This window comes from Corvus hawaiiensis, chromosome 20 (genome assembly GCF_020740725.1).
Source record: "Corvus hawaiiensis isolate bCorHaw1 chromosome 20, bCorHaw1.pri.cur, whole genome shotgun sequence".
Taxonomy (NCBI): Eukaryota; Metazoa; Chordata; class Aves; order Passeriformes; family Corvidae; genus Corvus; species Corvus hawaiiensis.
In genome coordinates, this window is record NC_063232.1 from 3,267,113 (window position 1) to 3,282,008 (window position 14,896).

General features: G+C 55.4%; 2 protein-coding genes across 10 annotated transcripts; both read right to left on the reverse strand.

Moving 5' to 3' along the window:
* Positions 1-29: 29 nt before the first annotated feature.
* LOC125336468 (aldehyde dehydrogenase family 3 member A2-like) lies at positions 30-12,602 on the reverse strand. Of its 2 annotated transcripts, none has more exons than XM_048325001.1 (11): positions 12,521-12,602; positions 4,385-4,558; positions 3,937-4,168; positions 3,761-3,846; positions 3,464-3,672; positions 3,210-3,327; positions 2,947-3,088; positions 2,607-2,773; positions 1,953-2,052; positions 1,051-1,286; positions 30-943 (listed from the first exon to the last, which is right to left on the reverse strand). In XM_048325001.1, the coding sequence occupies exons 2-11, from the start codon at positions 4,544-4,546 to the stop codon at positions 917-919; spliced, it is 1,479 nt and encodes a 492-aa protein (XP_048180958.1). In that variant the 5' UTR covers positions 4,547-4,558; positions 12,521-12,602; the 3' UTR covers positions 30-916. The 2 variants fall into 2 exon arrangements, with proteins under 2 accessions (XP_048180958.1, XP_048180959.1); XM_048325002.1 differs by lacking the exon at positions 12,521-12,602 and adding an exon at positions 5,213-5,302.
* On the reverse strand, positions 5,807-13,163 carry LOC125336466 (aldehyde dehydrogenase family 3 member A2-like). Of its 8 annotated transcripts, none has more exons than XM_048324993.1 (12): positions 13,026-13,163; positions 12,162-12,335; positions 11,553-11,784; positions 11,377-11,462; positions 10,327-10,535; positions 10,073-10,190; positions 9,810-9,951; positions 9,470-9,636; positions 9,238-9,337; positions 8,571-8,806; positions 7,539-7,662; positions 5,807-7,247 (listed from the first exon to the last, which is right to left on the reverse strand). In XM_048324993.1, exons 2-11 carry the CDS (start codon positions 12,321-12,323, stop codon positions 7,582-7,584), a joined length of 1,533 nt encoding a protein of 510 aa, XP_048180950.1. In that variant the 5' UTR covers positions 12,324-12,335; positions 13,026-13,163; the 3' UTR covers positions 5,807-7,247; positions 7,539-7,581. The 8 variants fall into 8 exon arrangements, with proteins under 8 accessions (XP_048180950.1, XP_048180951.1, XP_048180954.1 ...); XM_048324994.1 differs by lacking the exon at positions 13,026-13,163 and adding an exon at positions 12,830-12,917; XM_048324997.1 differs by lacking the exon at positions 13,026-13,163 and adding an exon at positions 12,669-12,810 and having other exon boundaries at positions 5,807-7,130.
* Between the last annotated feature and the right edge of the window lie 1,733 nt (positions 13,164-14,896).

A 14,896-nucleotide genomic window follows, 5' to 3' on the forward strand; every position in this document is an offset into this window, starting at 1 on the left:
GAGCAGAGCAGGGAACACCCACACATGGGTCTTGCCCTGCCCCAGGTGGCCTTTGCAGTAAAACAAAGGTTTTATTCAGCAAGGGTCAAGGTCAGCTCTCAGTTACAAGTTTGGACGTAAAAGACTATGCATAAACCAATAAATCCCTGAAATTCAATTACAGAAGAGGTGGTTGTGGCTGCCCTGCCACTCTCACCAAGGACCTCCCAGACCTGGGACTCCAGTCACAGCAGTGCCCCTGTCTTTGCCCCAGCAGCCCCAAATGCAGCAGCACAACAGTCCCTGGCACTTCTCAAGTCCTTGGGACAGCGTGCCCACAGCTCAGGTGGCTTTTGCCACCACCTCAGGTGGCCTTTGCACACCTTGGATAGCTAAAGGTGGTTTCTCTGCAGTGAGCATCACCCATTCAGTCAGGAGTCCCTTCAAGGATGAGATGCTGCAGGTTCTTCAAGGCTCCTTCCCTCTGATCTGGGGACAACCAGCCTGGACTGTCCCCTGCAGTGAGACCCATATTTCCAGGCTTTATGCAGAACCAGCTTCCTCTGGGGATCAGGTGAGGCATTGCACAGATAACAGGCTCAGTAATGACTGGCTTTGTTTAGATACCCTCGTGACAAACACTCCCAGTTCCCAGGAGGTTTTAGAGGAGTTCCTGTTGGCAAAGCAGGGTGGATGTTCTTTCCTTCTATCTGCCACTCACTGCTCAGGCATGACTCATGGCCTAGGTCTGGATAGATTCCTGTTTCAGCAGGAGCTGCAGCCTTTAACTTGGGGGGTGTCTCTGCTTTAGGTGCATTTTGTTGTCTTCCACCTCTTCAGTGCACTGGCTGCCTTGGAAGAAATGAAATTGCAGCAAAGAAAATTTCAGCACTGGGACTGCAGGGAGAGAGCAGCGGGTCCGAGGGCCGGCTGCCCATCACCCCTCTCGCCGGGGGCACAACACCTGGAAAGGCACAGGAACAGGGATGAGTCCTCCAGGGAAGGAGCAGAGCCCAAGGGAATGGGGTGATGGAGGCTGAGGGCAGGTGGGGCTCAGGGGACAGAGCTCACTTTTGCCACCAGGGTTTTCACAGCCGCCAGCAGGGCCGAGATGAACTGTCCCACTCTGCTCTTGTTACACTGCTTCACGAGTAAGAGCTTGACCAAATGCATCTTCTCCATGCTGCCAGGTGGGTACCTCAGTCTGTTCACAACCTCCAGCTTCAGGTCCTTGATGAGGCAGGCGCGGCGGTGGGAGAAGGTCTCGAAGCTGTGCCTGCCGTGGTAGGCGCCCATCCCGCTGTGACCTGAGGGGCACAGCCAGGCAGGGTCACACCAGGCACAGGGACACCTGTGCTTCTCAGACTCAGTTTGGCAGCCCCCAGGACACAGGAAAGCTTGGTCATGCTGCTTCTCAGGGCAGAGAAGCAAAGAGCAGCTTTTTTAACTGCACAGAAATAAGTGAGGACCTGCTCACTGCTTTGAGCTGCTGCTTGTGTGCACTCATCCTTAAAACGTTAATGACACCAACTCTCTCCTCACAGGGCCAGTCTTGCTTTTCCCACAAAATTCACACAGGGGTCGAGGACAGGAGGAACAGGGTCTGTGATTTCAAGGAGTGGGACATGAGGACATTTAGGAACACCCAAGACCTCAGCCCTCTGCCGGGTTGCCTCTGCCACATGAGCCTGACAGCAGCTGTGGAAACTCAACCAGGCCATGGACAAATTCATCCCAACCGCAGCACAGGGGAACCACAGCTCACTTATGTGGCAGGGGGTTTTCCTCTCTCACTGGGAGGCCTAACAACCAAAACACTAACGAGCTTTTTTACGAAGGAACCCACCCCAGAAAATAACATTAATGGGAAAATGCAGCTGGAAGTTCCTGAATTGCCAAGCAGGCACGAGAGCACCTGGGTCAGAGGCTGCTGCTGATGGAATGCAGGTGCAGGGGCGGGAGCAGGGACTCACCCACACCACCGAAGGGCAGATCTGGAACCATGGAGTGCATGATGACATCGTTGGCTGTCATGCCACCACTGGAGGTCTCTGATATCACCCGTCTGATCAGCTACCCACAATGGGAGAGGGCACAGAACAAGTCAAGATGGGACACAACACCATGTACCAGAGCAGGGAGGGTTCAGAGTGATGCTTCCAACCCCCTTTGTGGGGGGCACAGGCTGTGCCTTGTTCGATGAGAGAGGCCAGTTTACACCACTTAAGCACAGGATCTGCCCAGCTGGAACAGCCACAAAATGAAAAGGCTTCATGTCAGCCCAGGGTGCTCCTCAGCCCTCCCACCCAAACCGCCTGGGGCTGTTGTTCCAGGGCGAAGCCCTGACCTGAATTCCTGAAGTGGCACAACAGAGCCTGGAAGCTGGGGCAGGAGACATTGCAGAAAGCAGCACCCAGCTGCGTGGGTGGAGACGTACAAACCTAGAGCCCTTCAGCAGGAGGCTGGGAGCCTCCAGCAGCTCTGGAGACTCTCATGGCCCCCAAATGCTGCAATTCACACGGAAAAGGAACTGACACAGACCCTGCAGGAGCTGTGTCTGGGATCAGCCATGTTCAGATTCCAGCTGTGCAGAGATGTTTCCATGGGGAAGCACAGCCCAGACCCACCTGCTTGTTGTTGGAGAACACATAGAGGGCAAGCGGCTTCTCCCGACGGTTGATGAACTCAATGGCTTCCTCCACGCTCTTCACAGTCACAATGGGCAGCACTGGTCCAAAGATTTCCTCCTCCATCACCTTGGACTCCGGGGAAACATCAGTGAGGATGGTTGGTGCTGAGGCAAACGGGAGAATGGGAGAACAGCATGAGCAGGACACAGACATAGCCCATCCCAGGACCTTGTCCTGGACTCGACCTGCGTTCAACACAACCCAAGGAAGACACAGACACACAGACCCCAAAAAGCACCCACTACCACCTCCCCTCCCCAGCAGCTGCCAGCAGCACCTATGAAGCAGGAGGCCTCATCAGTCTCTCCCCCATGAGCAATCTTCTGCCCTTCCAGCAGGCTCTTGACCCTCTTGAAGTGACGTTTATTGACGATCCTTTCATAGTCTGGAGACGACTTCACGTCTTCCCCATAGAATTCCTGGCAAAGGGCACAGCAGAAACAAAGTGCTCAGCACAGCTTCCAACAGCCACAGCTCCAGGAAATCACACCTGGCCTGCAATAGGGACCGTTCCCACTGCACGAGGGACTCTTCCCTCACCTTCAGAGTTGTCTTGATGTTCTCCACCACCTTGCTCTGGATGGATGGGTCACACAGGATGTAGTCTGGGGCAATGCAGGTCTGCCCACAGTTCATGTATTTGCCCCATGTTATCCGCCTGTGATAAGGAGAAAGGGAGATGGTTTTCCCACCAGGCACCACCTGAGCTGGGCATGCTGGCCCAGAGACATCCCCCTGCCTCACAGGGTACCCATTCCACTGCTCAGGGCCCACCAGAGGTGCAACAAGCTGACCTGCAGGCGACAGCCAGGTCACAGTCCTTGTCAATGTAGCAGGGGCTCTTCCCACCCAGCTCCAGGGTGACAGGGGTCAGGTGCTTGGCAGCTGCTGCCATCACAATTTTGCCCACTGCGGTGTTGCCAGTGTAGAGGATGTGATCAAATCTCTGGGTCAGCAGCTCGGTTGTCTCAGGAACTCCTCCAGTGACCACGGGGTACAGATCCTGCAGGGCAGGGGTGTCAGGGTCACCCCAACTCAGCTCATCACTGTGGCACAGAGAAACCTGGGGACCAACTCAGGGCCACACTCACCTTGTCCAGGTACTGTGGCAGGAGCTCAGCCACCAGCCGAGCCGTGTTCTCGCTGACCTCCGACGGCTTCACCACCACCGCATTGCCTGCAGGGCAGACACAGCACCGACACTGAACCCTCACATCCTCTCCCCACCCACCACCCCATGAAGGATGGGGCTGTGCTGGATCCCCACCTGCTGCAATGGCCCCGATCAGGGGCTGCATGACCAGCACAAAGGGGTAGTTCCAGGCCCCGATGACCAGCACCACTCCCAGCGGCTCGTAGCCGATGTAGGCCTCGTCCCTCATGGTCAGCAGGTCCTTCTTCACGGGCTGAGGGGCTGCCCAGGATGGCAGCTTCTCCATGGTCAGGGCCAGCTCCCCCAGCACACCCAGAATTTCATGGCTGTAGGCATTGTGCCCACACTGAAAGAAAAGGGAGTTTGGGGAGGGGATGGCAAAGGCACCCACCTCCCACAGCCACTGTGGCACCGTGGAGAGTCAGAGTCCTCCAGATCCACAGAGGGGGACACGACAAAAACCATCTGCCACTGCAAAGGCAGCCCTTGGCCTTCCTGCTTTGCTCAGGGTTACCCACTGTCCACGCACAGCAAGAGGGAGAGACCCACTGACAACACAAACCTTGTTGAGATCGGCCTTGAGGGCTGCCAGGATGTCCTTCTCCTTCTCCTGCACCATCCTCTCCAGGGCCTTCAGCTGCTGAATCCTGAACTCCAGCGGGCGGCTCCGGCCCGAGTTGAAGGCGGCCCTCGCCCGCCCCACGATCTGCTGCATCCTCTCCATGGCTGCTCAGCGCTGAGGAGACACCGGCGACACCCAGCTCACCACAGGGCCAGCGAGGGCTGCTCAGCCCTGGGGACACCACCATGAGGTGTCCCACCCAGAGCAAGGCTGGGAGATGTTCTCCTTCTTGGAGAGGAGCTCCTGCTCCCAAGCTGAGTGCTCAGGGCTCACAGTATCCAAGCCCCGTCCCACCTGCACGGGGCAGCTCTCACAGGGGGGTTTGCTGATTGATCCTGTTCTGTGGATGCTTTCTCTAAGTTTGGGGGTATCCTCAAACCCACCAGCCACTCGACCCTCTGCTCACAGGGGTGTTCACAAGGAGGTAAGACACAGAGATGACCATGGCCTGGGTGGGCAGCCAGCTGGAAGCAGAGCTGTGTGCCCGGAGCCGGCCTGCACCCGTCTTCCCCATAACCCCGAGGCCCTCACATGTCTTCACAAGAAATAAGACAAAGCACCGCAGAGGCTTCACCCTGCTTCCCAGGAGCAGCATTTCACTCTTTAGTCAGGGCCAGAGATCTGCTCCTGCATCCCTGCCCAACCAAACGAGACACCAAGATCCCCTTACAATGATTAAATCCTGCTCTTCCCAGCCCACTGCCACAGCTGTGTGACACAGCCCAAGAAAGCCACTCATTAAAAAATGAAGGAAAAAAAGCGAGTTACCTTCAGAGAAGCTTCTCTCTCCACCAGCCTTCTGCAGCGAGTGCAAGCAGGCACAAGCCCTTCCCCTGCCATGGCTGGGGGCGATCCCTCCTCCCACGGGAGAGCTGGCCCTGGCCCAGGGCTCTTGCTGGGTACAAGGTGCCCTTTACCCAGCTCTGTCCTGGGCTGTGGAGCCCTGGATCGCTGCCTCCAGCCAGGGCAGTGACTCAGCCCCGGTGTGGGATGGCAGGGACCACATGGCTTTGCCCACGCCAGGGCAAAGGGGACGCGCGGCCCAAGTGCCACAGCTGCTGTCGGGAGACAACACTCACACTTGGGATCTAAAAATACCCCAACCAGGCAGGTGGGAGGCCATCCAGGGATGGATTCGCAAGGCCAGCTCCTCTACTGGCTCACCCCACTCCCTGCCTGGCTCCAGGAGCATTTTCAGCGCCCAAGAGAGCTCTGGGGGACCCTTTCCCCACTGTGCCAGGGACTTGTGCTGGGGCAGAGACACCTCAAAACACACCTGTGCCATTCTGCCAAGCCATGGCCAGAGCTGGGACCAGCAGAGCAGGATTCTTCAGGAGACTGCAAGGACTTACCACACTTGGATTATTTAAATTCTTAGTGTTTATTTAGTGGCTTGCAAAATGTATCATCAAAAAGGCTTAGCACATGGACTTTCACCAGACATGAAGAAATCCCACTTATTGCACAGTAAATATAATTTTCTACTCTATATTAATTGCATGTAGTAATAACTTTTTAATTTGCTTTAACATTAATATTTCTAAAGCTCTTTCACCTTCAATTCCTTCAGCGTCCTTCCCCCAAGCTAGAACAAGCCCCACATTATTCCCCAGTGCAAGATTTCAGCATCCTAAGAAGCTCAAACATGAAGAAGCACACACACTCTTCCAGTAATTGTTTTCCCTTGGAGGAATCTGACCAGGAACAGCTTTGTGCTGGCTTTGGCTGGGATTAAGTTAATTTTCATGGTGTCACTAAGTTCCTTCCTAGCAGGATGGTGCTGGTTTGGATTTGTGATATTGGGAGTTACGGTGTTTGTCTTCCCAAGTCACCACCAGGATAGACAATGCCCTGCTCTCCTGTGGATGGCTGAACACCTGCCTGACGAGGGGAATTAATGAATGAATTCCTTGATTTGCTTTAATCTGCCTGCAAGCCCAACTTTCACTTAACCTATTAAACTATTTTTATCTCAACATACAAGTTTTCTCACTTCCTTCCAATTCTCTTCCCCATCCCACTGGGAACAAGCGAGTGGCTGTGTGGGGCTGGGATAATCCACAAGGCATTTGTCATTCCCACTTCTTTAAACAGGCCTGAAAGTTCTTTTGCACCAGCATTAGGCACTCACCAGCACAATACAGGCAGTGCAGGCATCACCTTTGGAATTTTCTAACTGCTAAATAACTGCTAAAGGCACATGATGAAACCCAGAACCCTCACCAGCTGTGGATGATTCCGGTTTGCAGAGATCCATGAATGTTTCACCTCAATTAAACGGCAAGGGGAACCTCACTGGGTTTATTCACCACTCTTGGCCAAATGCATCGGGCAGCACAGCCTGTCTCAAGTTTGTCACCAGGAGAGCGGGTGTTCAGGGCACAACAGGAGCAGACCATCCCCAAACTGCAGGGAAAACACTGTCAACCCAGGGACTGCTGAAACTTGAGCTCCTGTTGGTCGCTGAAGGAAGATGAGTGGTTTGGTGCAAGACACTGTGTGTCCCTGGAAGCTCTGCATGGCACGGGGTGGAGGTACGGACTGGAATTTCTTGCTCTGCAGTCCTCCTTTGTAGAGCTTGTCCCCACTGGTCCCTCTGCTCCAGCATGGCTTTTAAGTAAACAGGAATCTGAGCCTTCTCGTGGTTAGTGCCTCTCTAAGGCTACTCTGTGTGCTCGACAGCTCACTGAAATTACCCAGAACAAAAGAAAATAATGACTCCCCAGCTTAAGGAAACAGACACAAAGCGAGCACCCAGAGTATGACGTGCACGTGGTGCCTTCTCTCTTCATCAGTTAACCACCTGTGAAAGCAAAACACAACACCAAGGGCCTGTGAAGGATTTGCTGAGACAAAACCAATTCCCTTTCTAGAACAGCCTGAAGCAAAGCCCCTTCAGTCAGGGAGTTCCCCAGCGTGCAGCTCTCCTGCCTCCTGCCCCTCAGCATGCACTGGTTATCTCAGATGCCAGGGAAAGCTCAGAGGGAGCTCTGGCTCAGAGGGAAACCTTCTCCAAGCCCCACATTCACTCATCTACAAAGCTTTTCCCAGTCTCAAACTAGGTCTACACACAGGAGAAGAAAAAGGCTCCTACCTCACTGTGACAGCCACAGCAGTGCTCTGAAACCTGCTCCTCCTTACCACCCGCTGGGCCAGCCCAGCCTCTGCACAGCCAGCACAACCAAGAGGGCTTTTCTCTTCAGCACAGACTGGTGGCTCTGAGAAACCCAAATGATTTCAAGATGCTGTGAGTTTCCCCCCCTCATTCCCCTCCCTGTCTGCTCCCTTGAGGCCTGAGCCAGTTCTTGGCTCTTAAATCTCCTTCTGGATTACATGGGCAGGTTATTTCCCCTGGGATGTTGGGCTCCTGAGTGTCTCCTTGCAGCAGTAACTACACAGACTGAAGGGCAGAATCCTGATCCACCCTGCCACCTCCTGTCCCCTCAGGAGCTGCTCCCTCAAGCTCACTAAACCCCACAGAGCAGTCAGTGAAGGCACATGCAGTGCCTGGTTTGTCAGACAAGGACAACCAACGGTGATCACGCTCAGAGATTCGGATCTTGCTCCTCCACCTCAGGAGGCATCCTGAGCCTCCTGCAAGCCTCCGCCTCCTGCAGAGAGGAGAGGACATCCCACCCTTCCGCACTACCCAGCTGGAAACAAGGGAGGAAACGGGAATAATTGAGCTGAGGTCAGACAGGGGCTGCAATGGGCAAGGAGGAGCAAGAGCTCGTCACAGACCCCGGCTTTGGGACACAGCTTCCCTCCCCAGGATGCCATGGTACACACTCGCAGCTCTCTGGGCTGTGAGGCAGCTCAAACGCTGCTGAAGGAAGCCCAGGAATTGAAACCACTCCTAACGAGTCTAAAACTACCAACCTCTGCCTCTGGAGGGAGCATCCCACGGGTATCACCTACCAGGGAAGAGCAACAACGAGCACAGCAGCCTGTGAGATCTCTCCGGGGATATTCCTATTCTACAGACTGCTTGCAAGAGTGAGAAGGTAAGAATTTAAGGCGGGACAGATATCATGAGACAGAAAAAGAGGTCAGGCTTAATGAAAGGGCTGCAGTTGCAAAGAACAGATCAAGTAAATTGCACAGACAGCAAAGACCCTCGACTCACCTTAATCATCACCGCTGCCACAACCGCCAGCAGGGCCAGGACAAAGAGCCCAATTCGGGCTTTGTTAAACCGCTTCAGAAGGAAGAACTTGGCCCAATCCACCTTCTTCTGGCTGCCAGGTGGGTACCGCATTTTGTTGGTGCTCTCCATCTTCAGGTCCTTGATGAGGCAGGCGCGGCGGTGGGAGAAGGTCTCGAAGCTGTGCCTGCCGTGGTAGGCGCCCATCCCGCTGTGACCTGAGGGGCACAGCCAGGCAGGGTCACTCCTCAGGCTCAGCCAGGCAAAACTCTGTCCACTTGAGGACAACTGACCCTTCCCCTGCAGCACTTCTCAGCGTCTACGATGTCCATCTGTACTCTCAACACTCTTTTTCCTCACCTCATGTCCACCTGTAATTTCTGCCAATCACCCTGATTGCAGCTGATGGTTTTAATGCACCTTTCCCATCAGGCTGCACTAAATGTTTCAGTCTTTCCAAAAATACACCCAAAGGTTTTTCCCTCCTGGCCCCTGTCCTAATCCACTCCCCGAACTTACCAAGATCTGCTGCACAGAGATCCTTGGGCTGTAGCAGGCACAGGGATACCCAGACACAAACCATGAGTTGTTGTCCCCTGGGACACACTGTGCAGCAAGTCCCAACTCTTAAAGAGCACCAGTAACTTACCAACACCACCAAAAGGCAAAGTTGAGAGGAAGAAATGCATAATGACATCATTTCCAGTCACACCCCCACTGGAGGTTTCTGAGATGACTCTCTTGATCAACTAGAAAAAGAAATAAAAAAACCCAAAACATTAAAAAGGCTCAGAGAAGAGACCAGACCATATAACTGAAGATACTGGGAAGGGAACTACATGTCAACCATGTTCATCTCCTCTGGCAGAGCCCAGACCCACCTGCTTGTTGTTGGAGAACACATAGAGGGCAAGCGGCTTCTCCCGACGGTTGATGAACTCAATGGCTTCCTCCACGCTCTTCACAGTCACAATGGGCAGCACTGGTCCAAAGATTTCCTCCTCCATCACCTTGGACTCCGGGGAAACATCAGTGAGGATGGTTGGTGCTGAGGCAAACGGGAGAATGGGAGAACAGCATGAGCAGGACACAGGCATGGCCCATCCCAGGACCTTGTCCTGGACTCGACCTGCGTTCAACACAACCCAAGGAAGACACAGACACACAGACCCCAAAAAGCACCCACTACCACCTCCCCTCCCCAGCAGCTGCCAGCAGCACCTATGAAGCAGGAGGCCTCATCAGTCTCTCCCCCATGAGCAATCTTCTGCCCTTCCAGCAGGCTCTTAACCCTCTTGAAGTGACGTTTATTGACGATCCTTTCATAGTCTGGAGACGACTTCACGTCTTCCCCATAGAATTCCTGGCAAAGGGCACAGCAGAAACAAAGTGCTCAGCACAGCTTCCAACAGCCACAGCTCCAGGAAATCACACCTGGCCTGCAATAGGGACCGTTCCCACTGCACGAGGGACTCTTCCCTCACCTTCAGAGTTGTCTTGATGTTCTCCACCACCTTGCTCTGGATGGATGGGTCACACAGGATGTAGTCTGGGGCGATGCAGGTCTGCCCACAGTTCATGTATTTGCCCCATGTTATCCGCCTGTGATAAGGAGAAAGGGAGATGGTTTTCCCACCAGGCACCACCTGAGCTGGGCATGCTGGCCCAGAGACATCCCCCTGCCTCACAGGGTACCCATTCCACTGCTCAGGGCCCACCAGAGGTGCAACAAGCTGACCTGCAGGCGACAGCCAGGTCACAGTCCTTGTCAATGTAGCAGGGGCTCTTCCCACCCAGCTCCAGGGTGACAGGGGTCAGGTTCTTGGCAGCTGCTGCCATCACAATTTTGCCCACTGCGGTGTTGCCAGTGTAGAGGATGTGATCAAATCTCTGGGTCAGCAGCTCGGTTGTCTCAGGAACTCCTCCAGTGACCACGGGGTACAGATCCTGCAGGGCAAACAAGACCCTGAGAGTTACCTTGATTCAAAGCACTTACATGAAGGCAGCAGCTCTGCATGTGGCAGAGGGCAGACTTAATTTGTGGCCTACTTCATGACAGGGACAAAATGTAGTGATATCAGAGATATGCTCTGCTCCTTCTCCCGAAATGAAGTTTCATTTCCCATTTTGTGCCACGTGAACTAAAAGAAATGGAGGCTGAGGCCAGGGCTGAGTCTGGCTGTGGAGCTGCTCCCACACAGCAAGAATCAGGGTTCATGTGACTGTCAGGCTCTCCCAAGGACTGTCTCCTTCCTCTGCTCCTGCCTCCCACCTGTGGAAGGCGGTAACTCCTGGAGAAAATTCCACAGAGGCTTTGCAGTCACAGCAACAGTCTGTCTCAGTGACATAGTGCAAGGGATGACAGAACTGCCAGGCAAGAGGAGGAGAAACAACACCTCCTCCTCCTCGGACACGAAAACCCAGGACATCTTGCCACCGAACACACAGTGCCCAGTTCTCAGGAAGAGCCAGCATCCTACACAACCTGTGCTGACCTAAGGGCATCTCCAGGACAGCTCCAAAAGAGCAGCTCCTGCAGTGAGAAGTACACACACACACCTCTCCATATGGCCACGGATGTCAAAAAGGCTGTCACACTGCAGCAGCGTTATGTAAGCACACACACAAACACAGGGAGAATTTGTCAGTGTACCTTTGGACTCTAATTCAACCCTTCCTGTGCCTCCTGCTTATGCTCCTTTGAAGAGAGCAGGCAATGGATTTGGCTCGAACCTGCAGGAGCCCTTTGGAAGCAGGACAGTCACGTCAAACACAGGGCCACACTCACCTTGTCCAGGTACTGTGGCAGGAGCTCAGCCACCAGCCGAGCCGTGTTCTCGCTGACCTCCGACGGCTTCACCACCACCGCATTGCCTGCAGGGCAGACACAGCACCAACACTGAGCCCTCACATCCTCTCCCCACCCACCACCCCATGAAGGATGGGGCTGTGCTGGATCCCCACCTGCTGCAATGGCCCCGATCAGGGGCTGCATGACCAGCACAAAGGGGTAGTTCCAGGCCCCGATGACCAGCACCACTCCCAGCGGCTCGTAGCCGATGTAGGCCTCGTCCCTCATGGTCAGCAGGTTCTTCTTCACGGGCTGAGGGGCTGCCCAGGATGGCAGCTTCTCCATGGTCAGGGCCAGCTCCCCCAGCACACCCAGAATTTCATGGCTGTAGGCATTGTGCCCACACTGAAAGAAAAGGGAGTTTGGGGAGGGGATGGCAAAGGCACCCACCTCCCACAGCCACCATCACAGCCCTGCTGCTCCAATGTGTCTGTCACTGGCAGCGCTGCCCCAAAGGATCCCTGGCCAAAGACAGCCAGTTTGGGTGTGTGAGGCAGAACCAAAACCTGACAGCCAGGATTTGCCTTTGCAGTCCTGCCTTAGACTAACTTCTTAGAAATAGTGGCAGCAGACCTTTGCAGGCCACAGTGGGAGCCAGGGCCAAGATGAACAAGAGCAAAAGGCATTTAGCACAGCAAAGGCAGCCTCTGGCCTTCCAACTTTCCCTTCAGGGCTGACCACTGTCCTTGCACGACTGAGGAGAGAAACTCCCCGACCCAGACCTTGTTGAGATCGGCCTTGAGGGCTGCCAGGATGTCCTTCTCCTTCTCCTGCACCATCCTCTCCAGGGCCTTCAGCTGCTGAATCCTGAACTCCAGCGGGCGGCTCCGGCCCGAGTTGAAGGCGGCCCTCGCCCGCCCCACGATCTGCTGCATCCTCTCCATGGCTGCTCAGCGCTAAGGAGACACCGGCGACACCCAGCTCACCACAGGGCCCTCCCTCCGCCGCACACACCCCGGCTCGTCCCCAAAAGCACCGCACACGCTCCCACCGCCCAGCCGCACCCCCCGCCCCATCTCCGGGGAGCGAACACGCCGCCGCCGTTTGTCCCGAATTCTGCCGCATCTCTCTGAATCCTTACGTAATTCCCGAGTTAGAAAAGTTTGAAAAGCAGCGCAGGGCGTTGGTGGGAGCGCGGGGATGCCACCGAGGGAGCCGGGAGCTGCTCGCGGCGGCACCGCGGTACCGAGCGACACCGGGCGAGGACACGGCGGGATGGGGACCCCCACCCCCTCCCCGAGGAACCGCGGGGACCCCCGAGCGACACCGGGGTTAAGGCGACAGCCGTGGCAGTGGTTGCGGCACGGTGGTTGCGAGACCGTGGCTCTCCCCGCGGCCGGTGCCCTCCGCCCCGGGCAGGACCCTCCGCCCCCGCGGCCCCGCCGCCCACCGGGGTCGCCGCCGCTGCAGGCGCTTCCTCTTTCCGCTCACATGACGGAAGCGGAACGGGCGAGGCCGCGAGGCCGCGGGGCCGCCCCGCCCGGGGGTCTCGGTGTGAGGGAGGGGAAGGAGGGGGGAAAAAGAGCAGAGCGGGGTGAAGGATGTGTCCCCACGGCCGCCCCCGGAACCGGGGGTACCGCCGGTACCTTGACTGCCGCTGTCGGGGATGCTCCTGCCGGGCTCGCTGCACCGCGAGGCTGCCGCAGTCCTCCGTGGGCTCCGGCGGGTCTGGCACTGCCGGGCCGGTTGTGAAACGCTGCCGGGGCGTGGGGCCGCTCTGCGGACGGAGGGCAGAGTCCCTGCGGAGCCTTATCGAGGCAGGGAGCGGGGCACGAACGAGGCCGCGGCGCCCGCGGGTGGCCCTGCCCTGGCAGCGGCCTCCGGCCACGGAGCAGAAGGAAAGCGGGGCAGGTGCTGCTTTAGGGGAGGCAGGACATGCCCCGCAGGACGGCCGAATTAACCTTGTTACAGTCCTGGCGTGGGAAACGGGCCAAAAATAAACGCAGGGAAAGGAGCTCAGGCAAGGCTGGGCACATTCCGGTTAAAAATAGACCTGCCACAACTTACTCTAAGAAAGGCACGGGGGTTATTTAAAAATTACATGCAGGTGGTTACACGCTGCCTTTCGTGACACGATTTACCCGGGCCATTTACTGCTAAAGCTCCTCAGCTGGAGCTGTAACCTCCCTAAATCTGTGCCTACCACACCTCTGTGACCCACAGGGCTGGCACCTGGGTGCTCCTGCCCAGGTGATGCAAGCTCCTGGCATAGACCACCCCTTCTCCTGCAAAGTTTAATCCCATTTTCCCACATCAACACGGCCCTCCGAGGCTGGGAGTGTCCTTTGGCTTCAGATTGTGCTGAACCACAATTCCCCCGAAACACCAAGCTTGGCTTCTGTGGTCAGTTGGCTTCACTGCTATGGCTCAGCAGGAGCATTTCACAAGCTGTTACACAAATTTCAGCAGTAAACACCCCACTGTGGAGAAGAATGACACAAACAACTGCTAAAACTTGCATGTAGGAGGCAACATGGGAAGTAGAGGCTGGGCTTGACAGGGTCCTTCCTAGGTGATGTATGGAAAGTGGGTTTGCATTGAAGAAAACATGGGTAGAAGTAAGAATGGTCCTCACAGGACCATTGCCTGATGTAAATACTTCCCCTTACCTGTCAGCATCCTTGCAGGCACAGCAGGGTGGAGCTCTGTGCAGGCCCAGGGGCAATTAATGCTACTTCAATCCCAGTAAAAGCCTGAGCCCTCAGCATGGAGCATTAGATGGTGCCTGGGGAAACAGTGCTGCAATGCACCCACTCCAGGATGTCAGCAGGAGCAGGGAGGTGGATGGATTCTCCAGAGCTTGTAAAATTCTCACCCATCAGCCTGGAGGGTTTTCACATCACAACAGTGCTGCTTGTACTTGGCAGCACACACTGGAAGCAAACATCCCAGCTCCCAGTTACCCCAGGGGTCAGCAGAAATGAGGCAGCGTCCTGGGAGACAGTTCCTTTTGGTCCTTGTCAGGGACATATTTTGGCCAGTTAGGGACAGGAAACAAGGCTGAGGGTGTTTTTAGCATTGGAGAGTCTCAGCTGGGTGAGACACATGGATTTCAGGGAAGTGTGGGATCCCGAGTGAGACAGAGGAATACCCCGTGCTCCCCACGCCTGGAAGCTGGCAGTGTTTTGTATTTTAATTCAATCACTCAGAAACAATAAAGGGAGCTATTTATGGGAAAGCAGAGGAACTCCAGAGAAACTGGGAGGTGAGCAGTGGTGGGGGGGCTCTAATCTGTACTTACAGCAGCAAGAGGTGTTTTATTGAGAAGCTGAGCTCGAGATTCCCGTCTCTCCTCATTCCTTAAAGCCCTCACTCCCCTCTTGGAGTCAATTAACAGCAAGGAGAGACAGGCTCCTGCCCTGCCCTGGAGAACAGCCCTTTGTGCTGATCCTTACCTTGCTTCCAAAATCATCCAGCAGAGCCTGGGGAAGGAGGACTTTGATTTGGAAGATAAACT

Coding starts and splice junctions, on each gene's coding strand:
- LOC125336468 (XM_048325001.1), bottom strand. CDS start 4,546: ATGGAGAGGATGCAGCAGATCGTGGGGCGGGCGAGGGCCGCCTTCAAC. Junction 3,847..3,936: donor GATCGGGGCCATTGCAGCAG/GTGGGGATCCAG, acceptor TCTGCCCTGCAG/GCAATGCGGTGGTGGTGAAG. Junction 2,053..2,606: donor TGTTCTCCAACAACAAGCAG/GTGGGTCTGGGC, acceptor CATTGTGGGTAG/CTGATCAGACGGGTGATATC.
- LOC125336466 (XM_048324993.1), bottom strand. CDS start 12,323: ATGGAGAGGATGCAGCAGATCGTGGGGCGGGCGAGGGCCGCCTTCAAC. Junction 11,785..12,161: donor TCAAGGCCGATCTCAACAAG/GTCTGGGTCGGG, acceptor CTTTTCTTTCAG/TGTGGGCACAATGCCTACAG. Junction 9,952..10,072: donor ACATCAAGACAACTCTGAAG/GTGAGGGAAGAG, acceptor GCCCTTTGCCAG/GAATTCTATGGGGAAGACGT.